At 35.2% G+C, this 27,759-nt stretch overlaps 1 protein-coding gene across 2 annotated transcripts; it reads right to left on the reverse strand.

Annotated features, from left to right (window-relative positions):
• Positions 1-3,214: 3,214 nt before the first annotated feature.
• On the reverse strand, positions 3,215-26,605 carry LOC106051217 (putative pyridoxal-dependent decarboxylase domain-containing protein 2). Of its 2 annotated transcripts, none has more exons than XM_056020489.1 (23): positions 26,432-26,605; positions 25,366-25,442; positions 24,398-24,472; positions 23,431-23,517; positions 22,483-22,641; positions 22,071-22,260; positions 21,670-21,738; positions 21,507-21,585; positions 16,344-16,428; positions 15,582-15,702; positions 14,893-15,048; positions 14,661-14,711; positions 14,470-14,544; positions 13,777-13,929; positions 12,533-12,638; positions 12,386-12,444; positions 11,668-11,780; positions 11,448-11,572; positions 10,884-11,002; positions 10,564-10,656; positions 10,390-10,486; positions 8,880-9,153; positions 3,215-6,702 (listed from the first exon to the last, which is right to left on the reverse strand). In XM_056020489.1, the coding sequence occupies exons 1-23, from the start codon at positions 26,567-26,569 to the stop codon at positions 6,687-6,689; spliced, it is 2,517 nt and encodes an 838-aa protein (XP_055876464.1). In that variant the 5' UTR covers positions 26,570-26,605; the 3' UTR covers positions 3,215-6,686. The 2 variants fall into 2 exon arrangements, with proteins under 2 accessions (XP_055876464.1, XP_055876463.1); XM_056020488.1 differs by having other exon boundaries at positions 3,215-6,705.
• Positions 26,606-27,759: the final 1,154 nt, after the last annotated feature.

Consider the following 27,759-nt stretch of genomic DNA (forward strand, 5'->3'; position numbering starts at 1 on the left):
TTTACTTGCCTACTTTGTATGTTTAGCTGCTGGTTGAGATGATGTTTGTGCAAGAATTGTTAATACGAGTCCTGGTCACCAATGGTTTTGAGATGTACGTCCAAGGGAAATGTCTAGCCTCTTACATCCATGAGACACATATCGAGTTAGAATGTAGATACCACATGTGGCATAAAGAAAATGATCTACTAAATATAGAGAAACAATGAACATAAAGTAAAATATAAAAATAAAATTAAAAAAACAACTTGCTTCTAGTCAGAAAATTGTAACAATTATTTTGAATAAATCATATGACGTGGCAACGAGCTATTGGTCTCCACTGGCCACATATTGCGACGTGGCAGGTCACTGTAGACCAGGGTTTCACAAACTTTTACTAGTCATGCCTCTCTCAACCAAAGAATTTACATTCGCAATCCCCCTCCCCCTCTTTTTTTAATCAAACGTGGGGAAAGTGAGGAAGGGGCGCTGTAAGTTCGGGGTCATAGTCGCCCAACGTTTCTCCTAAGATTTCCAAAAGTCATTCTCCAAACTGCTACAGCCCCGCACTATTTCTTCTAGCGATTAAAGTGCTATGCTACAGCCCCGCACTATTTCTTCTAGCGATTAAAGTGCTATGCTACAGCCCCGCACTATTTCTTCTAGCGATTAAAGTGCTATGCTACAGCCCCGCACTATTTCTTCTAGCGATTAAAGTGCTATGCTACAGCCCCGCACTATTTCTTCTAGCGATTAAAGTGCTATGCTACAGCCCCGCACTATTTCTTCTAGCGATTAAAGTGCTATGCTACAGCCCCGCACTATTTCTTCTAGCGATTAAAGTGCTATGCTATTTGAATTTTTAAAAACTGTTCGGAGGGGCCGATACTAACTTGACGCTGTACTACGTTTGCAATGGGCTGTATGTCATCCTAGGAACATTCATTGTTTAGCAAGACTTCTTCCGCTCAAGATGTCAACAAAACGATGGTACTTCAGTCGTAGACCGCTGTGGTGCAAGAAGACGCATTTAAATATTTTCTTCAAAATAATGTTTTGAATGGATCTTGTAGAGGCCGATCGCAAAAACAGCATAAAATGTCTTGCTTAGTATAGGAAATGGCGTTACTTAAACGGATAAATTTTTTTGACCATTGTTAATATTGCCGTATTTTTTACTTCGTTAATACTAAAATATGATGTTGTGACCAAAAAAAAAAAAAAAAGCCCCGAGCGCCCCACTTGCCGGCACAGCGCTCCACAGTTTGAGAAACGCTGTAGAAGACTAACCGAAATATTCGGGGGCACTAGCAATGTCTGGTTAACAACGAAAGCTTCTAATGTCCCTAATAATAAAAAAAAAAAAGCAATGCCTATTAGATGAGTCTCCTGGCTCGTGAAATAGTGCATGTATAGTAAGGATATATACAAGCGCAACCAATGAGTTGGCTTTATGCAAGGCAATGAAAGTCTATGTAAATGTACTAGAAAGACACTGGAAGGTGGACTACATTTCAAAGTGTCTCTGAGAGTGACCTCTCTTGTAACGAACGTTTCTTCTTTACCCATGAATGTCATCTGGAACTTCCTGTGTTAGCAATAACAAGCGCTGGAATTTCATTTTACGAAATGATAGAAAATTGTTACACTCAGATCCCGTTTCTGCAGGCTATGGCAATTGTCTCCTCCTAGTTCGGTCAGACAAGCATTAAGCAACAGACAAAAGCGGCCAATCAATTGACAGCCCACTATACCACGTGATCTTAGGGATCCAGTATTGATAGAAAACCCGAAGTGAAGTGTTTCTCGCCCGAAGGAGAAAAACATGGTCCCATTGTGTGGCTCAATACTTCAGTGTAGTTCTAATAGTTCTTTCAATAGAAATTGAACTTTCTATTGCCGTAATGGACCACAAATCAAATTCTATTTTTTGTTTGGAAAAATTCGACAAATAAAATGTTTATGATTAATTTTGAATATAACATTCTCGGCGTCTAGCGTATATTTTCACACCTTTGCAACAAGAACAAGCGATCTACAAGTCTCGGTGTTGGCGGTCTGAAAGTGTCTTTAATATCATGGAACTTTGGAAAAGTCAATATAAAAAAAAAAAAGGGTTATTTTATTCCAAGAAACAAATGACATTTTAAGTTGATGACTCGAGCTGCTTTTAGCATGCTAGCTATATTTATCACAGGAGAAAAAAAAAACAATTTTGTCCTCCAGACTGGCAGGGCCTCTCAGGACTCTTGAAACTACGATGGTTCTCACACACAGATATGGTACATAAGTTGTTTTTTCCTTTAGCATAACATGGCAGGCAGGGGAGCTACAAGAAAAGCCAGTAGGAAAAGGGGACGGAGTGAATTTTGTTTTTTTATTTCAATAAAAAACATCAGTAGATCAAATCTCGCTCAATTCTCATTAAGACTGGCCTTTTGAACATTTGCGTTCAGCCACTTCATTGTCATCTTTAGAAGCGTCTAGATTTGTTTTTTCTCAAACCTGCCAAATAATAATTGCATTCATCAAAAGAAAAAAAAAAGTAATTTCCAGTTGTCTGTTTGGTAGTAGATGCGTGTAGTTGGCAGCAAGATCTCACAAGATGTCAAGACCACTCAAACGGACGAGGAAATAGCGGGAGAATGAACGGCAGATTTCTGACACGTAGATTGATTGGGGGCGGGTTGCCTAGGCTAAAAGACACCGAGCATTAGAAGCTTTCCATCTTTTGTTCTGAGAGTTTAAAAAAAAAATCAGGAAGATTTAATTCAGTTGTCCACCTTAAATAGAGTCACGTGAGCTCGTCATTCTAGAATCTAGAAAGTGAAATTAAATCCAATTCTGAAATGTAGGCTACACATCTCCCACAGTACCTTCCCAGACCATTTCGTAAACAGACACACATACGCCGTTCATACACATATTAAATGTTCACGTTCTTTGGTCTGATGAAGCAAGGGGGACACGAGACACAAAAAGTTTTGTTTGGTTTTTGGAAATTATAGTAAGGAAATTGCAAAATACTTTGAACACTAATTTCTTATACTATTTACCTCCCTTTAGTAAAGGTTTGTACTTATTCAATATAATACCGCATATTAAATGGTGAACAGTCCTCTTTGAGCAATCAAAATTGCTGTGAAGTAACTCGTCAAGATCTAAACTTCAATATAAGAATGCAAAGATATTCACAACTAAATTCAAGCTCTAAAAGCAAACAATAAGAATGGAAGTTTGTCAAGAATTTTATTCTCTCCAACACAACTAAAGAAATCCCACAATTTGTTTGTAGACAAAACAAGGTCATGAGATTTTCATGTCAACATAAATAACTAGCGTCTGATTAGATTGAAATAGCTCTGAGTTCACCCTCAGGATAAAATAAAGCCTACAAACCAAATAAACATTTTAAATCGCATGACCTAATTGTAGCTGTAAGCCAATCACAGTAGATTGATAACACACAATCAGAGAAAATCAGGCACAGCCAATCATGAGACTTAAATATCTAGTAGCAGTTTGTTCATTTTAAAATACAATTGAAAAACATCTACAAGTTGCTATATGTATCAGGGCTTCTCCACTAACAAGTGTTCTGGCTGTTACAATCATGTGATGTGTTTGACTAAATCCAATGTTTGTATGCTACTGGTTGATATCCAATGAAACATAATTAAAGCCCAGCATGGAATATGAAACCCCCAATTTGTAAATCATGGCAATAGCCCACTGTATTAACTGTCCCATGAGAACATTACAAGCAAAAATTAAACAAAATAAAAAATGGAAAGTTTTGTTTCAAAGTCAGCAGCACACACACTGAGAAGTCAAGAAAAATGTGATAAGGTTAAGGTATGGGTCACTAATGAAGAGTTTGATAAGGTATGGGTCACTAATGAAGAGTTTGATAAGGTATGGGTCACTAATGAAGAGTTTGATAAGGTATGGGTCACTAATGAAGAGTTTGGTAAGGTATGGGTCACTAATGAAGAGTTTGGTAAGGTCTGGGTCACTAATGAAGAGTTTGGTAAGGTCTGGGTCACTAATGAAGAGTTTGGTAAGGTATGGGTCACTAATGAAGAGTTTGGTAAGGTATGGGTCACTAATGAAGTTACCAATTCAAAATAACCATCAAAAGTGTTTTTTTATTTTTAACTAGAATAAAGCATTAATTAGTTAAAACATTTTCAATTTTTTTAACAATTCAAGGAATATTCTCTTTCTCTTTCTTTTTACAAGTAGGGGGGATACTCTAGCCTATATAGAGTGATCTATCAATATTCAGCATAAAGGAACAGTGCATTAAATCATTCTAGAATGAAGTAAGCTCTTACATAAACAAATTAGCTGAAATAAAGTAGGTTATTTAAGAGAGGTAACTCCACTGTGAACAGGTATACGGTACACTATAAAATAGTATGGATTTCGCAGAAATTCAGTTTTATATACTTTATTTTTGTTTATGAAAAATAGTTTATAAAATTATAAAACTATACAAATGTCAGGAAATAAACAAAAAACAATTTGGACTTATAAAATATCAATCATTTGTCCAGTCAAAGATTTAAAGAAAGAAAAAAAGTCCCAATATGTACAAGATTACAAACAAACTTGGATGATGAATTAAATGATGGTTACAGTGGCAAATTGATCAACATTATGTTTTCAAACCAACACAATCATGTTGTGTTTTTGTGAACTCTTCACTCAGAAGGTCAAGTTATCAGCGATGTAGTTTTGCATGGCAATGAGAGGGTCAAGCAGGAATAACAAACAAACAAAAGTTGCAATTGATTTGGACTTAATACATAATAAAAGGATATTCATCATCAAATTTTGATTAATTATGGAAAAAAATAAGTACAATTAATTAACCAGAACTATATTTCAGTCAGCAAAGAAAAGCAATTAGCAGGAGTTTTATTTGAAATTAATTATTTACTTTTGGTGACTTCATTTCAAAGACAGAATGCAAAGTGTTCAGTAGTTTTGTTTCAATCATTCACACTTTGTCCAGTGCTAACTTACTTGTACTGAGACTTAAAAAGAAAAACTTGTTCAGTTAAAGGTCAAGTCTATTGCAAACTTTTGTTTCCAAGAATGATGTTCAGTTATCTTCACTCTTCAGAAATTCTAGCATGTGGGTGAAGCAATCAACAGAATGCATAGAAGGCGACTTTTCAAAACAACAAATATATGTGTAAATGTAGGACTCTTGTTAAAACAAGTCAACATTGAAATAGGTCAACTAGGTCAGAAACTTCATGTTCTAAAAATGGTAGAAACTAAATAAGCAGAAAGATTTGTTCTATACATTCTAAGCAAATCAGAAAGAAAAAAACTAAAGAGAATCTGTAATAGAAACGTACAACAGAATCTACTGACACAATGCATGTCATAAACTGTTGTAGACTTAGGGACTCAAAGCAATGTTATTACATTGTATTATAAAAACACAAGTAAAACAGAAATACACTGCAAAATAAATTAAATATAGAGCATTGGGTATATCAACATTAGAACAGGCTGCATAGATTTACAAAGTGAATAGTGCATTGGCAGATCTGGCTATAATCACCAATCATATTATAAATAAAAATAATGCACACGTTTGACATGAATATGACAAAGGTTACTCCACCTAAGGTCATTTAATATAAAAAACTCACCTATAGAAGATACATAATGTTTTAAAGAAACAAATAGAAACTAAAATTGCTAAATGAATAAATGTGCTCCAACCAGAAGACAGTGTATGTCAATGAAAGAAGAGACTTTCTATTTCATCAGGTAGGAAACATTTATTAGCTTCACTTAACGTCATGTGTGCTACATGTGCAATGTCACTAAATGGAGTCCTACCTTGAAGAAAGAAGACTTTGTACTTGTTATGTTTTTTAACAGAATAATACTAAGTCAAGAAATTGTGACTGATAAGTTAAATTTTAAAGGAAATTTTTAAAATTGAGTTCATTTGTAAAATATTGTGCCATTTAACCAACTATTTTAGTCCTAAAACAAGAAAGATTGTTTTAAAATATTCATGAAGAGCATTAATTTAGATTGATAAATGACATGTAGAGAACATTTATTTGACAAAATTTTATTTTTAATGTCAAAGAAAGTTGCCTTTCCTTTGCAATAATCATAATTTGGATATTGATTTTAAATTAAAATCAAATTAAGGCTTAAACAGAATGACAGCTGTTTGAAAATCTTGACTTCAACAATGAAGATAAGATGATTTCCTTAGTAAGATGATGACCCAGATAAATCATTTCATTGTGCAGACATAATACTTAAATACCTGGTTCTATCACAGTCACAATTATATTATTATTTTAAAAATAATAATTTATGAAACAAATATAACATGAAGTGCATTTGGAATGTTGTGTTGTAAGGATTTAGTTTATACAGAACAAAAAAATCACAATGATGTCTGGTACAAAAGTTTTAAAAACTCAATTGAGCTGGGAGATAGTGATTTGAACAAATAATGGAAAATGTATGCAGGTCTGTCAGTATATTAGTAGTTATTGAAACAAGTAGGAACAAAATCAGAGTAGAAAGGACAAAATAAAGGATAAAAATAATTTAATGAACCTTTAAAAATAGCCCACCAATGAAATCACAAAATGGCACATATTGACAGCCAATGGCAGTGAAGAGTGAAAGTTCAAGCTGGTCACATGGTCTGGTTACTTGGTCTCACTACTACTGGAACAGAAAATAGAACAACTTAGATTAGATATTTTCAAAAAGTAAGCAATTCATCTTTCTCTTATACTGCAAAGACATTCACAAAGTAAGCAATTCATCTTTCTCTTATACTGCAAAGACATTCACAAAGTAAGCAATTCATCTTTCTCTTATACTGCAAAGACATTCACAAAGTAAGCAATTCATCTTTCTCTTATACTGCAAAGACATTCACAAAGTAAGCAATTCATCTTTCTCTAGAACGTTCACAAAGTAAGCTAAGCAGAGATTCAATAGCGCAATGTTGTTTTTACCTCAGGACCCTATTTTACAAAATACAACTCAGCCATAAATTCATCTATTTATAAATGTCATTTTTACTAAGTCAGGGAAGACCTTTTGAATTCCAGATGTTGAAATCATGAGGCAAGGATTAGAAACCACTTAATAAGAAACAGTAGCACTGGCTTATCTCAAACAGTAACGAGTTTGAGTCTTTTGGCACATCGGCACACTTTAGGTCATGTCGTGCCCGTAATACCTAAAAGGTTACTCTCCCACAAGAGCTAAATTTTATTTAGTCAAGTTATTAAAAACAAGGTCTATTCAAAGTTAAAATAGTAAAGGAAGTGAAAATTTAATAATTTAGTAAAAATCTTTTGTAAATATTATATGTTCACAATTTCACAAATCAAATCTTTGTAGACAACCCACCTCCCAGACAAAGCCTAGTACCTTCCCAGAGTCGACACTATTGAACAGTGTTTTTAAGTTGTGCGCTCTAAAAAATTTTCCGCTAATATCCTGGTATCTGGGGCAATCAATGAGGATATGTTCCACAGTGAGACAAGAGTCACAGTACTCACAAAGTGGGGGCTCCTCTCTCTTCAGCACAAAGGAGTGCGTGATGTAGGTGTGGCCAATCCTAAGTCTGGACATGGTCGTGCTTCCACGCCTTGTCAGACCCTTAGATGTGGGCTGCCTCCTGACATCCGCCACAACTGTCTGTTGTGGGTCTCAGCTTCCCACCGATCCTGCCACTCTCAATAGGTTGCAGAGGCAATACTCTGTCTCAAGTCCGAGCAGGGAATTTGGGTTCCTGACACCGCTTGATTTAGGGCTCTCTTTGCTTCTCTGTCTGCGGTTTCATTTCCCTCTATGCCTACATGGGAGGGGATCCAGATGAAGGTGACATCCCTATGGTCAACTGTTATTTAGTCCAAAAGCTTTAGGCTCTTATGTACCAATGGAATGTCAGTCTTTATCCGCCCCAAAGCTTGCGGTGGAGATTTGGAGTTGGAGCATATAAATTTTCTCCTTTCTGATGCTTTGACGGCCATAAGTGCAAGCGATATTGCACGTAATTCGGCTGTAAAGATGGAGCATCCATCAGGAGATTGTTTTATTCCGAAAGAAGCAGGCACATGCTACCTTTCCATCCATTTTGGATCCATAAGTGTAAATGGTGCCACAATCTCTGAAGCTCTCCATAAAGTGGACTTGTAGTATGCTTGGGTCTGTATTTTCTTTTTTGAAATTAAGGAGGGATAAATTTACTTTGGGTTTATTCATCAACCAAGGAGAGTTATGTGGGATTTCTATTTTAGAAATTTGGTCAATGGGTGGGGCTAAGTTTTGGATGGATTCTCTCATTGGAAAGCCCAACGGCTATATGATGTAAGGCCTTCGATTGTATAGTTCTACATCTGTAGGGTTAAATATGGAGTCGAAAGCAGAGTTTGTGGGGTTACAGTAGCACTAGCTTTTCTCACAGTAGCACTTACTTATCTCAAACAGTGGCAATAGCTTCTATTAAACAGTAGCACTAGCTTCTCTATGAATGAGAATGATTGGTGAAAATGATCTAGTTTGGTAGTTGGAAAAGCAGGCAATGTTCATGATAGTAAAAACAGTCTTCGCTGGTCTATTAGTTCAACACAGTGTGCCCTAACTTGCCACAACCCACTGGAAGTCAACTGACAAGACATTAGATCACAGATACAAATGTTTATGAGGAAACTGCCTGGTGGAGACTGAGTAATTGCTAAGACCAAAATGGCTCTATGCTCTAAGAAGTCCTTACATCTGATTGACTACTTTGTCCCCTTCTTGTAATATGATAGAAATAATGTTTGTTTCCCCTGGAATGATTTCAACATAAAAAACTAAACCAATGAAACAGCATGGCTCACCCAACATTTGTCTTGGTCACTAAATCAGGCAATTCTACAGACACAGTGCCATTAGGCTGTGGTGAAGATGGTGATGTAGGTGAGGACGCAGCAGACTGACTGGCCAACTGGGCCTTCACCTCGCCAGCTGTTTTGCTCATTTCTAAAGGTGACAAGGACCTGGTGCTTTCTTGGCCACTGCCTGGGCTCTTTGGTGTCCCTTGGCCTGTCAGCAGGGCTTCTTCCTGGATCTGCATGTGATACTTATATGTGTCAGTTGTTGGTATAATTTTACCTAAAACAGACCAAAAAAGAAAAGATGAGATTAAAATGAGTTGAATTTCTTTAAGCTCATTACTATAGCACATTTCTCTTTCGGTCTCAAATGAGTTCACTACAGAGTGTTTTTTTAAACCTTTTTTTTTTACCTCTGAAGCAACTTTTCCATTTTTATTATTTCATTTTAACCTTCCCCCTTCCTTTATATAAGTACCTGGTCAGTCATTAGAAACAGTTTTTCAAACATCTACATGTAGCACTGGCCTCCATATGCTCCTAACTTTGAATCAAATATATGTATGTTATAATTGTAATGATAACCACCAGAATGAGAGACATAAATCAAGAAATTGTAACTCAAAAGAGAATTTTTTATTTTTAGTTTATTTATTTTTTATTTATTTTATTTAATTTTATTCGTAAAATGTTTTTTTTCATGTTTTTTTTTTTCAAATGATATCACTGAGCTTTATTTAAGTTTTAAACAAAAAGATATGTATTTTAAAGAGCTTTTAGTTTGCACAAAAATTAGATTTACAAAATTAGAAGTACAAAACATTTATATTTCTAAAACTAGCAAAATATTAAAAAAAAAAACTTTAGAAAAAAGCTTTTCTAACTCATTATTTACAACTATATCTCACTAATGCATAATATCAAACACTATAATCAATTGCCAATAATTAATTGCCTAATTTTTTAAATTAATTAATTGACTTTAAATTTATTTTTCGATTTATGTATTGTCTTTGCCAATGAATAATTGTGAAAAGTTTAAAGTTGATCAGAGAATGATGTGTGGAAGAAATAACATGGTCAAACTTTTTACCAGACAGACAGTTGATAGAAACTTTGTAAAAAAAAAAAAATAATTTTGTAGCATTATTTGAAAGGTCAAGCAAGATAGTTTGGGTTCAATAGTATTGCGTTCTTGAAAAGTTTTATGTGAATTTTGGAAATAAGTGCTGGCCACAAGAATGGAAAAACATCAAACTTACCTAATTCAAAATAGTCTTTATGTCTAAATTGTTGTCCTTATTTTGATTGTACAATCACTAAAAAATATAGCAACTTTATTCTGGGAATTTCATCTCTACATTTGTGTGGCATGCTTCTCAATTCCAGAACAAGTTTTTGTTTCAATATATTTAATCTCTGAATTGCAAATAGCTAAAAATTAGTTTTGCCTATTTCCATACCGACCATTGTCACAAGTGACCACTACTATAAGTGAAAGGTGACAAGTACTGACCAGATGTTAAATTGAATGTTCTTCCTTTCACCTGCTCTTTTGCAGGTGACCACCAGTTTAATAGAGAACTGACCACAGGCACTTGACGCAGTACGCCCTGAAAACAAAAACAATGATTCAGTCAAAAGTGTCTAAGTTATCAATGTAAATCTAACTCAAACGCATCACACAAACCTCATGCATTAATTTCTCTGCATTTTCTTTCTCCAGTTCTTTGTTGGCCTCTTCAATTCCTTTACGAATTTTTTCTGACATTGACTCCAGAAACTGTAATCAAATAGAATGGAAGTCAACTGAGTCAGTAAATGAAATAGAACGTTTCAAGTTGAATATGTTTTGATTTTTGTTAGTGTAGTAACAATAACAGAATAGAAAAATGCTACAAAAGAAAAGGATAATGAAAGCGCAAATTGTATTGTAATGATCTCTGTCCTGCAATGTATGGAGCCATGACACTAAACAATTTTAAGTCTGCACAATCAGCTTCCTCTTACCTTTGAACTCTCTTCAACCTCTCGACCTGTAGTGTACACCAGAGAGACCAACTCATCCACATCTGTGTCAGATGTTATCAGACCAAATCTAACACAGATGATACCTTCCTCAGAATGACCTAATAATTACAAATTATATGTCATTGGATACAAATGAAGGATTTTCAACTCTTTATTGTTAACAGTAACTGAAATATCAAAATATCAAAGAAGCAAAAAAAATTTTTCCCTCAAAGATCTATGGAGGAAATAAAGTTTGTCCATATCTATATCTACATCAATCAAATGTGTTAGTCACTACAGTGTAAGCAGACTACACAATACCAGTGTGTCACTAAATAGAAGCAGGTTTAATTGTATTTGTTTATTTTCTTATTTTCTTGTCTTTTTATTTGTATCTCTTCTAATAAATGTATCATTTCTAAAATCAAGATACCCTTACGTAAGTTCAACTTTGAGTTGGCAATAAACAGGCTTCATCCAAGAGTCATTGATAAACAAACAAATGGATTAGGGAATATTCAGACTATTAAGAGACACTTAGCAATGACAAGATTTTGTCACCTGTTGAGAAAGCAGTATCTTGTGCCTTCAACTTATGAACCAACTCAGAATTCAAGTTGTTGATTTCTATCTTTTCTTTATCAGTCAGATCACCCTCTTTCTGAACATAGATGTCAGGGATGTAGCTGAAGAACAGACATTATAAAGATGATTGAAACACTGTATAGTACACTTGATATATTCCAGGAGGATTAATATAAATTTCAGTGTTAAACTGTACCTGACAGCTCCAAGGCCAGCCCAAGAGTCCAATGCTACTAATCTCAAATTCTGATGATTGGCAACAATAGATTTAAATTTCTTTCTCTGTTCTGTAGTTGCATTTAATACACTCTGTCCAAATAAGTATTTTTTTAAACAATGATAGTTTTGGTCAACTAAAAAATCATATAAAGTAACATAATAATTAATAATTAACTTTGTGATTGCTACGCATGTTTAATTTATAGTCTACTTTAAAAAATACATTACTATATTAGTATCAAATCATACAGTTTGATATATGTAATGTGGTTACTTGGAGGCTGGGTGGCTGATCGGTAAAGCAATTGGCTTCCAAACCAGGGGTCCTGGGTTGAAATCCTGGTGAATACTGGGATTTTTAATTTTGGGATCTATGGGTGCCTCTGAGTCCACCCAGATCTAATGGGTACTTGATGTTAGTTGGGAAAAAGTAAAGGCAGTTGGTCGTTGTTCTGGCCACATGACACCCTCGTTAACCACAGGCCACATAAAAACAGATGACCTTTACATCTTTTGCACTATAAACCACAAGGTCTGAAAGGGAAACTTTACTTTTACTTCAATGTGGTTACTAAATATCTTTAAAATATCAAAACCTGTTTTAAAAAATTTCTTTAATAACTGAACAATTTTCTCAATACCGCATTCTTTAAATAGAACTAAACTTTACAAAAAAACAACTTTTATTTACTTACAAGATTAGATTTAAGTGACTCAATGAACTGATCAATGTCCTCAGTCTTGGTTCCCCGCACTAAGAACAGAACAAAAACAAATTCAAACCAGAAACTAGTTAAATATTTAAAAAGTAATTACTTCATCTAATGAACAAAATATCCTACCTTGAGCAGTTTCCAGTGGACAGTATCGAATACATACGCCTTCCTTGTCAATTTCAACCAGATCAATAGGAACATTTGGATTAGCTAGCTGTTGAGCTTCAGCTAACTGGAAAACAAAACAACATTTGGATTAGCTAGCTGTTGAGCCTCAGCTAACTGGAGAACAAAACAACATTTGGATTAGCTAGCTGTTGAGCCTCAGCTAACTGGAGAACAAAACAACATTTGGATTAGCTAGCTGTTGAGCCTCAGCTAACTGGAGAAGAAAACAACATTTGGATTAGCTAGTTGTTGAGCCTCAGCTAACTGGAGAACAAAACAACATTTGGATTAGCTAGTTGTTGAGCCTCAGCTAACTGGAGAACAAAACTACATTTGGATTAGCTAGCTGTTGAGCCTCAGCTAACTGGAGAACAAAATGACATTTGAATTAGCTAGCTGTTGAGCCTCAGCTAACTGGAGAACAAAACAACATTTGGATTAGCTAGTTGTTGAGCCTCAGCTAACTGGAGAACAAAACAACATTTGGATTAGCTAGCTGTTGAGCCTCAGCTAACTGGAGAACAAAACAACATTTGGATTAACTAGCTGTTGAGCCTCAGCTAACTGGAGAACAAAACAACATTTGGATTAGCTAGCTGTTGAGCCTCAGCTAACTGGAGAACAAAACAACATTTGGATTAGCTAGCTGTTGAGCTTCAGCTAACTGGAGAACAAAACAACATTTGGATTAGCTAGCTGTTGAGCCTCAGCTAACTGGAGAACAAAACAACATTTGGATTAGCTAGTTGTTGAGCCTCAGCTAACTGGAGAACAAAACAACATTTGGATTAGCTAGCTGTTGAGCCTCAGCTAACTGGAGAACAAAATAACATTTGGATTAGCTAGTGGTTGAGCCTCAGCTAACTGGAGAACAAAACAACATTTGGATTAGCTAGCTGTTGAGCCTCAGCTAACTGGAGAACAAAACAACATTTGGATTAGCTAGCTGTTGAGCCTCAGCTAACTGGAGAACAACAAAAACAACAATCACAATATGAACATTTAAACACGAAAATTTTGGACCTTAGTTTTCCACCACTACATGATTGATTTGAAATTTGATCACAAAGTGATGTTCCATTTCTTTAAAAAATTGTTCAGAGATGTATGTCAATGTCTCTTGTGATTAGACTGCTTTCATTAGTGGATGCAATGCTTCTACTTGTTGCTGAAGAGTCAAACTTCTTTATTCAGTCACTTACCCAAGTGTTGAGAGCATCAAAGTAAACTACATCTTTATCCTCTGCAGGATCTTCCACACTGACACTAGAATAGGGAGCTACCACAGCTCCAGGGCCAGAAGAATCTTCAGCATATTTAAATACCACAGTTGGCGTGACTATTTCAAACACAAGCTGGGAAGAAGACAGAAATGTTACTTTATGTTACTGAGCTTTAGCCCAATATTGTCTAGTCAAGTTGTTAGAACACTAATGACTACATCTATAAGAAATAAACTTGATAAAGATGGTGTGTAAGAGATAGGAACTGTTATTACTGACAGGTCAAAGTGCAAAAGCAAGTGATTTGGAGTCCCAAGTTACTGCTGCCTTGCGAATATACCCAAACATGGAAAAGGTCTCAAGAGTCAACCTTAAGGAAGAATCAGGAGGTGGTGACCTTTAGGCAGTTACATCCTTCGCAGATCCTGTGATAGCGATTTCATTGATTTCAAACTTTATAGGGTACCTGTTGATCATTTGAATACATCAGCTGGTTTGGGGGGGGGGGGGGGGGGGGACTACTGTATGGACAACAATTGTCTGACTACAGCTTTTGCAAAGGCTTTCATCTAACCATGAGATGAATCAGAATTGTTCTTTGACTGAAGGTGGCCAACAACCGGCCAGCTGACTAGCTGGAGCAATGTTTTAACTAGAGCAATGTGTACTTACCAACGCACTGATTGCTTTAGAAATAAGTTCCTTGATATTCTTCACTTCTTTATCACGTTTCTTCTTCTCCCTGCTCTGTAATGATATACAATACTATACATTACTTTATCAATACAACATATGCTTTCACCAAATCTAGAAAAATTTATATTTTAAAATTTACTAAATTTTCAAAAAAAAAAAATTCTTACAATTTGTTTGACGGTAGGTAATTTGTCCAAATGCTCAAAGAATAGTTTTGCCTGAAAATACAAGCAAAGATGAGAATACAACAAAATAACTTTAGACTAAATGATGAGTGAATCAACTTAATAAATGTACAGTGCATATGATCAAAGTATTATTTAGCTTTTGTAAAAGGAACCTAATTTAGCTAGTGTTTAGTAACTTGAAAAAAAGTTGATTAAGCTCTAGAGTACTGACCAGTTCACATGAATGTTTGATCCTGTTGACCATGCCCTCATGACCTAGACTCTGTAAACACATCCATAAAGGTAAGCATTTAAGCTGTAGCTTAGAGTCGACAGTGGTGAGTCCAACAGTGTCTGTCATAATCTGGTCTGTGTCTTTGAAAAGTGTCTTCATATCAAGTTAAGTGACATTTTATGATTGTCTTGATTTGCAAGAATATCAAAATTATATTATATAGAAGAGAAAATTACACAAGTTTTTGTTCAAGTGAGGCGCAGTGACTGAGAGGTTAAGTGCTTGGGTCCTGGGTTCAAATCTCTGTGAAGATGGATTTTTTAATACCCTCTGAATCCACCCAACTCTAATGGGTACCTGACTTTAGTTAATACTCTGCTAGTTAACGGCTGGCAAAAAAAAAAACAGGTTACCTTAACATCATCTGCCCTATAGATTGCAATGTTTGAAAGGGGAACTTGTTTATTTACTTTTGTTCAAGTCCAGTAAGTTGAAGAATTGTCATCTACTTCTTAATACACCTATGAAAGGCTGAAATGGTTTGACATCAGAAGAAGAAGCCAGCTTTCAAATTCAATAATTTAGTGTTTCTATCAAAAGTCAAAGTTTTGGAATTGTGTATAAGGTATTAATAAACACAGTCAATACTTTAAAAATATTTAATGTTTGTACACAGACAAGGATACAATGTAAGGTAGAGCTGGAACCCCCAACCACTTGGATAGATCCAAAGTGATACTGTCTCCTGATGTAGCTGACTCTACAGAATTAGGCACTGAGAACAAGGTGAGGGTAGCCAGGTTGTTGCTGTAGAATACAAAACATCTCTGAATCAAACATTGAATACTTGCACTATTTATTAACAACTTGTTTAAAAACTGGGTTAGGTTGTTTTTTCTATAATGACAAAAGAATAGCCTCTTTATTTCTGTTTTGACCATTGCATTGTATTACATTGTCTGATAAGGTTAGTGCACAGCATACAGTGAATGTGAAATGGTGTGAATGCATGTTGGAAGAGGATGTAAGAAAAAGTCAGTAGAGGAAGAAAGATAAAGGAACTTAATTAACTTAATGAGCATGATTAAAATACATAGAACAATAAAAAGTCACAGTATGTATCAATAATTACAGTCTCATGTTCAAAACAGCGTCCAAGTCATTTGGCTTTATCACCAACTTTCTTCCCCATTAAGTACCAGTATAGAGAAATGAATTCTGCAACATTCTGTAAAAGTGTACCGTGACCAGAAATACTGCGGTCTGTGTCAAAGTAGGAATGTGTAGGAAATATATAGGTTGATGTTGAACCATAAGGTTTAAAAAAAAAATTGTTTGTGTTAAAAAGAAAAAAAGAGTGATTGGAAACTTTAAATGATTGAACAAATAATCAAAAGAAGAAGCTCAAGGAAGGTGAAGTGTTGTTTAAGAGAGTTACATAGACTTACCCTTCCACATGCAACCAAATATTGTTTGTTCTGGAAATTTCTTGAAGTCTCTGTAAATTATCAACATGTCCCACTACTGGAGTACCTGAAATGATTCAGAGTCAATAATTGATATGTAGATACTGGTTCATGTTAGATATTGAAAGCTAGGAACAATGTACAAAAACAAAATACTGTAAGTTAAAGTGGCAAGGGATGTAACCAATGACATATTCATCAGCTCTATCACCCAGATTTCAGGTAATATTGCCCTTGCTGAGTATATAGCAATTGTTAAGCAAAAAATGCAATTAATTGGCCACCATATTTTGAATCTAAATGTGAAGTTTGTAAATCTCCTGTAGGATTTATTACAATGCAGATTAAAATGGCAAATTAGTTCAAATTAAATTGTACAAAGTAGTATGTTTTATGATGATTTCAAAAAAATTTATAACTAACCACAAGAAAATATGATTCTTCAAGAAATTTATCTATTTAAAGAAAATTATATTCATTCCGTTATCAATGAATAAAGATGAGTAACTCGAGATATCAGACCTCAGTAAACGCAGTGTCTCATCCTCCAGCTTTGAATACAAACATATACAGTTGCCTAATTGTCATAAAAAGATTTTTTTTTTAAAGAGTAATTGCGGTGTTTTTATTTAGTCTTAAGCAGTGAAAGTATTTTATTTTTAAAGTACCGTATGTATCAAGGATTTTCAATGTAGGCAAGCATAAATTGTAGGAAGTTGTGAAGAAACAAGTCCTTTTACGTTTAAAGTGTCTTTTTAATTGTGGAACATTTTAACAAAACATATATACACGGCAACGTTATGTACAGATCTCCTGCTTCACTCGCTGACCTTTCTTTCTCTCCCTCGTGTTTACACACTAGTCACTTCCCCCAAGTCCCCTAACTCTCGATACTCAACACTTGACCGTGTGTCACGGTTGACCACACAGTAACCGTGTCACCACAGTCCTCCCAGGGAAGAGAAAAATTTTGATCGTATCAAAATTTCATGAACCCAATAGTTTGGGTGTACATTAATAATGTTTAACATCGACAAGAAAAAACAATGACATGTAATACAATGGCATCTTCAATTATGAGAGAACTGATAATGCCTATGACGACAAATAAATTTTCAATAATATGTAATTGCAAGGGACATTTCCAATTGAACTATCGTAGAAAGCTTTCCTGTTATATTACACAACTTATATACAAAAAAAAATACACGCATTTAGTTTTTTCTATGTAACAATAATCTTTTGAATGCCAACATTGTCAGGTGAAAAATGCACAATTAGTTACTACTTTATGTTACATCAAAACATCTTCCAAATTAAGGGAATTGTTTACTTTGTGTTTCTTTCATATCAGTTCCTAAATGGACATTTATGACTACAATCAATGCAACAAACTTAAAAAACTAAATTTTAGTACAACTTTCACATCTCTGAATGAAATAAAAAAAAAAATTCAGAAGCGTAATGTTCATTCAATTTTGACAAGACAAATTTTAAAGTTATCATACAAGTTATTTGTTAATTTTCTCCTCATCTGATTAATGAATTAACCTAAGTCGAGCGTCCCTAGACATCATCTGCTTCCTCTATTTGTTCTATCACCATTACTCTGCAACTGTCTTGCGTGTCTTGATTAGCGTTTGTTGAAAGAGTAAATGGTCTGGGCATGTACAGCTTCAGCATATTGATGTGAAATACTTTGTCTCGGCCTCTGATGTTTATGCTGTAGTCGACCTTCGAAATCACCTTTGTGACTTGGAATGGGCCCTGCCATTTTATAAATAGCTGGTTATTTCTGTCAGGCAGCAGAACCATGACATTATCACCAACTTGTAGTGTTCTCAACTTTCGACCCTGATTTAGCTTTCTCAATAGTTCTGGTTTCTCTTTGTTTGTTTGCTTTTGGACAGTTTCGCATGCTTTGATTATATTTTGTCTTGTCTTGATGACAAGATCGTATCCTGTGTGTACGTCATGTTCTATGTTCCTATTTACTAGAAAGTCTCTGTATAGTGACATGGGTCCCCTAACAGGTGAGCCATAGAGCATCTCGAATGGTGAGAAGCCCGTTGTTGTGTGTGGTACTTCTCTGTAGGCGAACAGTATGGGGTTGATCAGCTTGTCCCAATCTGTTGGGTTGTCCTGTGCTACTTTGTTCAGCATTGTTTTCAGCGTTGAATTCAGGCGTTCGCACATCCCATTTGCTTGGGGGTGAAAACGGGCAGCAAATTGTTGTTTAATATTCAGAGTTTTGCAAAACTGTGCGAATTCATTTGATTTAAACTGGGTGCCTTGATCACTCAGTATTATGCGAGGGTAACCTGTTCTTGCAAATATTGCTGTTAGTGCGTCTCCGACATCTTCGGAAGAAATTCTTTTTAATGGTATTGCTTCTGGAAACCGTGTGCACATGTCTACAACAGTCAATATGTAGCGATGACCTCTTCCGGATATTACTGGCATTGGTCCAATAATATCTACGGCTATCTTTTCAAATGGCATTTCACTTAAGTCTGTTGTTTGTATTGGAGCTTGCATATATGTTCCCTTTGCTCCATGTATTTGGCAAATATGGCAGGATTTTATGTAGGCCTTGACTTCTTGCGTAATTCTAGGCCAAAAAAATTCATTCAAGATTCTATTCAATGTTCTCTTTACTCCCATATGTCTGGCAAACGGGGTGTCATGTGCAAGCTTTAAAATTGTTTCTCTATACTTCTTTGGAACTAGCAATTGTTGTGTCTTGCCTGCTTTCAGATGAATTTCTCTCACATAGGCACCATCTTCGCCTATCTTAATTAACCCTCGTCTTGGTGGAGCTTCACTTTCTATGAGTTTTATTAGATCTGGGTCATTTTTCTGTTCACTGACAAATTTTTCTGTTTTAATGTGTAGTGGGTCTTGACTTTCTGTGGAGATTTCATTCGGGTTGTTCACTTGATTATGGCTTCTCATATCGCTATTTTCTGTTTCTGTATTTTCATTTTCATTGTTATAAGGAACTTGTATGTTATCGTTTGTATTTAGCACTTCTTCTGCTTTCTTCTGAGCTCTTGTAGTAACCATGGAACATTTCTGTGTGTATTTTTCTTTCCACTTGTTCAATTCTTCTACTGTGCAAGGTTTAGAGCCTTTGATACAGCCAATGATAAGACCAATGTTGTCAGGCTTATTGTCTAGTACTAAAGCCTCATGCCAACCACTGATGAACGGTGTGTGTATGTTGATACGTGCTACCAGATGTGTAGTTACTTGACCCGTGTAACCAACACAGTCTTGTCTTCTTCCGGTGTACTCTTGTGGGTTGACGTATTCTTTTGCGACTAAAATTGCAGTTGCACCTGTATCGTACAGTACGTTGGTCATTTGTTCTCCCACAAAGCCTGGGTATACCTGCAGTTTATTAGTGTGTTTGGCAGCAAATGCTCTATCTCTGGGTCTGTTGTTCCAAACTCTATTGCGTCGGTTGTAGAAGCAAGTGTCTGTAATGTGGTTTGTTCTACCGCAAATTTGACATTGGAAACGAACTCTTTGCTGATTACTTTGATATTCTCTATTCTTGTAAGTATATGTTGGGCTCCTTTCTTCATCTTTCACTCTTCGATATCTATATGTTGGACTCATTTCTTCATCGTTGTCTCTTCGATATCTATAGGTCGGGCTCATTCCTTCATCTTTCTCTCTTTGATATCTATATGTTGGACTCATTTCTTCATCTTTTTCTCTTCGAGATCTATATGTTGGGCTCATTCCTTCATCTTTCTCTCTTCGAGATCTATATGTTGGGCTCATGTCAGCGTTCTCTCTTCTATAAAAAGGGCTTGGAGTCCGCATTCTTGCAGCGTTGTTCACCATAAAAGCAGATGTCGCAGTTGGGTTTTCTCTAGCTAACACTTCCCTTGGGTGTGCGGCCTTATACTGCCTTAGTTGTGCTATCAGGCTGCTGATGGTCTTTGGCTCTCGCTCCGTGACGTATGTTTTAACATTTTTATTGTAAGCTTCCATCACAGCGTCCATTATGATGTGTTCGCTGAGGGTTTCATATTTGTGATTCACTTTTGACAGGTCTACCCATCGATCGAAGTATATCGACATGTTGGTGACGAATATTTGTGGATCGTCGTTCGCCAGAGGTGTCGACTCTTTCAATCTCCTTCTGTATTCGTAACTTGTGGAGCCAAACTGTCTCAGCAACGCCTCCTTCACGGCCACGTACTCTTTTCTTTCTTCATCTCTCATTTGAAGACAGATGTTGATGGCTCTACCTTTTAAGCGCCCCATGAGGCTTCTTGCCCATTCTGTCTGTGGGAGGTTGCATGATGTTGCTATATCCTCAAATCTCAGTAGATATGAGTCAATGCATTCATTCTGGCTCTCGTCAAATGGAGACATTCTGTCTAATTGTTTGTATTTGTCAAAGTGTTCCTCCTTTCCATTTTGCTGTTCTTTGTCTTTCTTTTCTTTAAGTTTTAGTTCTAGTTGTAAAATTTCCTTCCTTCTACTATCTTCTTCTTTCTTTTTGGATTCTTCTAGTTGTAAGAGTTCCTTCCTTCTACTATCTTCTTTCTTTTTGGCTTCTTCCCTATTAAATCTCCTTTCTTCCCTTTCTTCCTCCTGTGTTATTTTTAGTGTTATGAACTTTTCAAGTTCTTCGCCTTGCAGGCCATTTTCCTTGCCGGCTTCTCTAAATATTTTGTACATCGACATTTCCACTTACTTGTGCCTCGTTGTATCTCGTCGTGGTCGCCAGTTGTGAAGAAACAAGTCCTTTTACGTTTAAAGTGTCTTTTTAATTGTGGAACATTTTAACAAAACATATATACACGGCAACGTTATGTACAGATCTCCTGCTTCACTCGCTGACCTTTCTTTCTCTCCCTCGTGTTTACACACTAGTCACTTCCCCCAAGTCCCCTAACTCTCGATACTCAACACTTGACCGTGTGTCACAGTTGACCACACAGTAATACAATGCAATACAAAGCAATACAAAGTTTTTTTGCATTAACAAAATTATGAATCCTAACACCATAAAACTTTTAAGAATGCAGCTCTACAATTCTTTTGTTTCAAAATATTTTTAATAAAAAAAAATAATATACAAGCAATTTAACATTTTTAGTTGTAAAACAAAATTATACTAACCAGCATAGGCAACTAGAAGAACTGGAGTCTTGGCTGCAGCTATGTCATCTTGTATCAGTTTTTCTAGCATTGCCACATCCTGATGTACAAGAATTAAATACAGCTTAGCACATACATCAATTAACTTGACTATTTGCTAGCAATATGTTACTAAAGGACTTACCATCTTGCTACTAGCTCCAAACATTGTATTACAAGGCACAGTACAGGTGCATGACATGGGGAGTCCAAGCTAAGGGAAAAAAGTATTTAGTGTTAGTCGTATTTGCACAGTAAAATACAGGCCAAACCAAATGGTGTCAATGTTGGGCTCCTGCTTCTCCAACCAACAATAGATGACTTTTTCTTTAGTATTTTGTCTATGCTATGTGTGCAGTTTTCAAAAGTATACTAATATACATTTATAGCTAAGCGACAGTTTTACATAAATATAATAAGACAGTTAAAACGATTTTTTGTTCTTGAAAACTACCATAAGAAAAACCTCCACTTTAATTTAAATAAAAAGTTCTTATAAAATTACAAAAAACTACTAGAGATCTTCAAGAACCAAGAAGGCAGTACCTGAGAGCACAGATACTGGCCCAGGCCTGGAGGAGATGAAGCACTGATGTATATAACAGGAGGTCTGGAATATAAGGCTTCAAATCCTTCTGTCGAGTACTTTGGATATTTTGTGTAAATAGCCAACTGAGCTATTTTTGCTAAACCTTCATAGCGCTTTTCATGATACACTGGTATAGAATTCTTGAATCTAGGACATAAAAAAAATATTCAATAAAAAATGAATATATTCAGTCACATTTCTTGTATCATCAGAGTTTCGATAAGCCATCCCTATAAAACATTAGATAAGGAATTTGTTTAATCCAAGAATATGAAAATAAAACCTTTTGATTTTTTTATCACAAGCAAAAATGTGCATTTAACATAAAATTGAAAATAAAAAAAAATAAAAAAATTTTAAAAAATTTACCTAAAAAGTCTAGAAAGCCATAATTTACAATCTGAATCCAGTTTTGATGCAGCACGATCTAAAGTCACAGGCTCCAGGGTGGTGAAATGAGCAGCAAGGCTGTGGGCAGTGACGGCCAGTTTCCCAGTCTCATCCAGCTCTTGAAGCTGGGCAGACTCACTAACATCAAACATAGTCAACAAAATAATGGACAGCTAATTTGGGGATTAACTTCATTTTCTTAACCCTATCCCAACTTACCAGCATCAAACCAAAATCAACAGCCACTACTAATTAAAAATTTAATTTAAAAAAAGCACACACACATACAGTTTGCTGTAATGTATAAAATACTCTTGAAACTTCATCTTTTAACCCCATGTCATTGTCATGTTCAATCTTAAATTTATTTTTCTTCTACTTTCCAAAAACTAACAAGAACAATTTTTTTATTTCCAGAAAAAAGAGCATTTGTAACAAAAAAGTTGTCTAACTTGACTTTAAATTCACTCCGACTAATCTGTTTTGATTTTTATGAGCCAGATAGGTGTGCAAAGTACAATATCTGATGAAAATCAATGAGTGTCCTCACACACCTGCATAACATATATGACCTATATCCATCAAATGTTTGAAGATTTCTAAGCAAGACATGAACTTTGGGGGTTTTATTGTAGGGCATTCTTTATGAATTACTACAGCCATGTGAAAAGTTGATATTTATTTCTACGGCAATCAATAAAGAAGCTGGATCAATGAACCCTAGTCATGTTTTTTTTTAAACAAATAGAACAAACAATTTTTTTTCCGAACGTATTGACATAAAGAAGGTTACTGAATTCATATATTTTAATTTAAAAGGAATAAAAGGGAGAGAACAAATTGTTATGCAAAGAAATTATTAAACAAGAGAATTTTATCTAAGCTACCACAAACAGTTAAGTACTACTGGTGGTGCCTATGTCTTACTTGATTTGAACTTCTTTTCCATCCCCAGATTCTTCGTAAAAGATAAGCTGATCTACCAACTGCATGACCTCTTCTTCCTTCTTGCCACTAGAAATAGGAAATAAAGATTCTGACATACATGCAAACACAAAATGTTCTTGAGTTTCTATTCTACAGATAAGTGAATATTTTTTGTTCAAATAAACTGTTCCCTAAATATTAATTGTGGCCTCTCTGTGGCTGAATTGTTAAGCACTTGGCTTTTGAACCTGGGATCCTGGGTTCAAATATCAGTGAAGACTGGGATTTTGAATTTTGGGATTTTAAGAGCGCCCATGAGACCACCCAACTCTAATGGGTACCTGACTTTAGTTGGGGAAAGAAAAGGCGGTTGGTCATTGTGCTGGCCACATGACAACCTTATCATAAAACCTTGGCCAAAGAAACAGATTAACCTAACATCATCTGCCCTATAGACCACATGGTTTGAAAGGGGAACTTTTTTTTTACTTTTTAGATCTTAATTGCATTTTTTTTTTCATTCTTGGACATTGCATAATAAGCAGATTAGCATCTGCTGACCTAGTAAATTATTTGATTATAATCCCATCATTTAAAGTTCTCTACATTTTGGTAAAAATAAAAAATTTATCTTGATCTGCATCATGTTGCTTAAATATGTATCTGTGCCCACAATAACACATAACATATATATGCCATACAATTCACATACCAAACATACTTGCTATGTAAGAACTCATTTTTCACAAAAGAAAACCATCATTATACATTTTTAAAGCAGAGAATAAACTTGGGCACTTTTTTTGTTTTTAATACAAATGATTGATCCAAATGTCTTGTTATGACAAACACACACACAAAGGGAACATCTTCATTCAACAAAAATGTTATAATCTTATACTGGAACCAATAAATACTTCACTAGGACCTAATATAATTCAGGGAGATCACTAAATCTACTACAGACCCTCCTTGCAGTTCCTCAGGCACAAGCGGGTGTAACATTTTTTTAAATCTTTGCTTTCTCTCAGCTTCCATGTCACTGCACAGAGAGAATAAAATATATGTGTGATTTCTAAAGCAAAGTAGTTGTATTCAATAGAAAAAGAAAAGCAATCAAGTTGTTTAAGCAAAGAAAAGAAATAGATGACTTACAATATCTTAAAATACGGCTTTCAAGTCACTATTTTCACGTTGACTTAAAATAATATCTTAAAACACAAGCTGCTTTCAAGTCACTATTTTCCCGTGAATTATAATATTAAATATCCTAAAGGATTTATAAATTGTTTTTTAAGTCACAATTTTTAATTTCTAAGCTGTAATGTCATAATTCCTAGCATCTTTCAAATACCTAATGAGACTTTTTTAAATTTTACACACAAACACATAATATATATATATTACACAAGTACTTTGAAAGTTCAAGGTACACATATGGACACATAAGAAGTTAAGAAGTGTAAATTGTTCATTGCTAACTAGTATAAAATGATTAACATAAAACAAGTCACATTCACATGAATTTAATGTTGTTAGGTGTTACACAAAACAAAAAAATTTAAAGCAACATTATTTTCCAACCGTTGAAACTATTTAAACTTTTAAAAATCTTCGCAGTGGCATAGCTATGGCGAGGTCCAAATTTGAAAATCCCCCCTCAGGCCCCCACTTGAGGGGGGACCCCAAATGAGTGTCTAAAATTTCTTTTTACATTAAAAACATTAAGCCAATGCCATGTTATCTTGCTATTCATGTTATGTAAATTAGTGACCATGTTGCATGTATTCCACACATCAGACATATATATATATTTGAATTTGAAAGGATTTTTTATATTATACTTTGCTAGTGATTTTGCTGGTAACTTATAGTTCCAGTTTATTAAAAAAAAAAATATTTTTATAGCCCTTGTTTTCATTGATTACAGTTTACCTGCTAAATTTGTCCAAAAGTTCGTTTGTTTTAGCCACACTTTTTTCAAGCTCATCAGCCATCGGATCAACAAAATTCTGAAAATTTATACAAGTTTGTTTTAGATTTTATATAAAATAAAAAATGATTTAAAATAGTAAAAGTAATACAAAGGGGTTAAATTATATATGTGTACACATGCTAGTCTTCACCCACAATCTGACTGAATATATTTACTTTTTACTGAATAGTGAAACAATATTTCAGATTCAGAGCATTAGACTAATAAACCAATTTATAAGAACATATATGGACTATACTGTGTATAGACTTTAGAAATAAATTTTTGTGAATTAGTGTACATATCTGTTACAATGAAATTTCACGACCCATTCTCTCTTTCCTTTTCTCTCTCTCTTTTTTGCTATCAGGAACCACATTTTTTGTTTTTTTACCTGCGCATCGTAATTTCTGACACATAGAAGTTTGGCTTGATTTGGAAAGTCCAGCCTTATAAACTTATAATAAATATAATGCACCCCCGATACATACAGCTCTCATATTTTGGGCCAATTAATAATACTTTTTGTAGCACTTTTAGTAATTTACTTATACCCTCCCTCCACAACAAAATACAAAAAGTCTTTCAATGGTTTCACACACACATTTCTCAGTTTTTCAGTTCCCCTTTCTATATTTATGATTTATCTTGGTATTTTGTTCTCTCTAAATAAAAAGAAAAAATTTATATCATTTTGGTTAATTAATTAAAATCATTTATTTAACCCCTTTGGAATGTAGATCTAGGATCTAGTAGAGTTACAGTTGAGTTTACAGTTACAGTGTGACTAGTGTGAGTGTAGTTAGTGCATTGATTGACTCTGATTAGTCATGACTCATTAGTGAATAGTGACTAGTCTGATTGACTCTTGTCAATCTTGAATCTTGATTGACTGGAAGTGGAAGTGATTTATCATTCTTCTCTTGACTGTCTAGGACTAGAGGCGTCTAGGTCTAGATTGACTAGATCTATCATCTAAAATCTAATCTAGTAGATCTAATTGACAGTAAGTTGAGTAAGGCTAACCTTTAAAAATGTATTTTCAATAGAACGATTATTATAGTCTTTCTGTGAAACTTTTTCTAAGGGATTCTTCGCTTCTGCAAGTCCTTCATTGGAAGCCTCTTTTCTGTTAGTAATATCCGGAGAAACCGGGGTTGCCATTTTGTTCGTTTACACGCTGGCAAACAAACGTAAATTTAGTATCGTTGTCGTAAAATGATAGATCTATGTTTATTTAAAGTTGATAAATGCATCGCAGATGTTTTTAAAGCTGGTGTTGGAGTCTTGGAAGTGTTCAATTACCCTCCCCCCCTTTTTTTTTTTTTTTTTTTGCGAAATAAAATACTCCCCTCTCTCATAGGCACTGTGCGGATGGTGCGGGTGCTGGACCGAAACCAATCGTTATTATGAATGGTCTCGGCTGGACCGTGACATCACGTTGGCTGTAGCTGGACGCACTTGCCATCAGGTGGTTTGAGTCATCAACTTTTCCCCAAATTCTATTATTGACCTATTCAACTGTCGGTCTTAGACCCATAAAAATGTTCTAATAAGTTATCTCAACTTATATAATGAAGGGATAGCAAAGAAAAGTCTACATATTCTATTTGTGCGCGGTTTATGGCATTTCTATCTTTTTCTTTGTTCTTATAATTTATTCGTTTGTGAAGTTATTGTTTTGAGTTGCTTCCTATGCATATTGTATGATAAATGTTGACAAAATGATCTTATTAGTAGAATATTTGTTGCTGTGACAATATTTAGAAGAGGGGCCTAGCAAGCATCCTTACAGACCTCCCAATTTGTAAAGCCGGCCCTGCTTATGTGTTCAAAGGAACGACAGGTGCTGATACAGTTTGGGATCAGTGGCATCGCAAGCTCTGATTCGATGGTCACATGTGCTCCATACAGCTCTGTGACTGTCTGCTGTTTTCTGTCTTAATTAGGGTCACCGGCTATGACGGCTTTTTCCTCAGGTTTGACTCCTGAACCCTTTTCCCTGTTTTGGTATAGCTGCAAGGCAGCAGAAGTTTGAATTCAAAGTTGTCCAGAAAGTAGCCAACCAAATCTAACGATTCCATTCCCTCTTACCCGAAGACAAATTATAAAGCAATGAAAAAAAAATGAACAGATTTTTTTTTCACGGTCGCTCGTCGTAGTCGATGACAACCATCTCTGTCATCTAGGACCTGCATATCTGTGCCTCCTCAAAGGGCCACATGGCTTGCTTTTGTAGTCTAGCTGGAGCTTGTGTTAATATTTGGCCATATCTCATTTCTTCGCACACTCTCTATTAGAGATCTCTTATGCAGAAGGAGTCTATATATATAGACATCATCGCCTACAAAGAC

The sequence above is a fragment of the Biomphalaria glabrata genome, chromosome 2 (assembly GCF_947242115.1).
Source record: "Biomphalaria glabrata chromosome 2, xgBioGlab47.1, whole genome shotgun sequence".
Taxonomy (NCBI): domain Eukaryota; kingdom Metazoa; phylum Mollusca; class Gastropoda; family Planorbidae; genus Biomphalaria; species Biomphalaria glabrata.

Bases quoted from the DNA above. Each gene is read 5' to 3' on its own strand.
- LOC106051217 (XM_056020488.1), bottom strand. From the start codon at position 26,569: ATGGCAACCCCGGTTTCTCCGGATATTACTAACAGAAAAGAGGCTTCC. The intron at 21,739-22,070 runs GTACTGCCTTCT...TTTTTCCCTTAG, and splicing joins GCCAGTATCTGTGCTCTCAG to CTTGGACTCCCCATGTCATG. The intron at 11,573-11,667 runs GTACAGTTTAAC...TCTGTTCTTCAG, and splicing joins GCTGGCCTTGGAGCTGTCAG to CTACATCCCTGACATCTATG.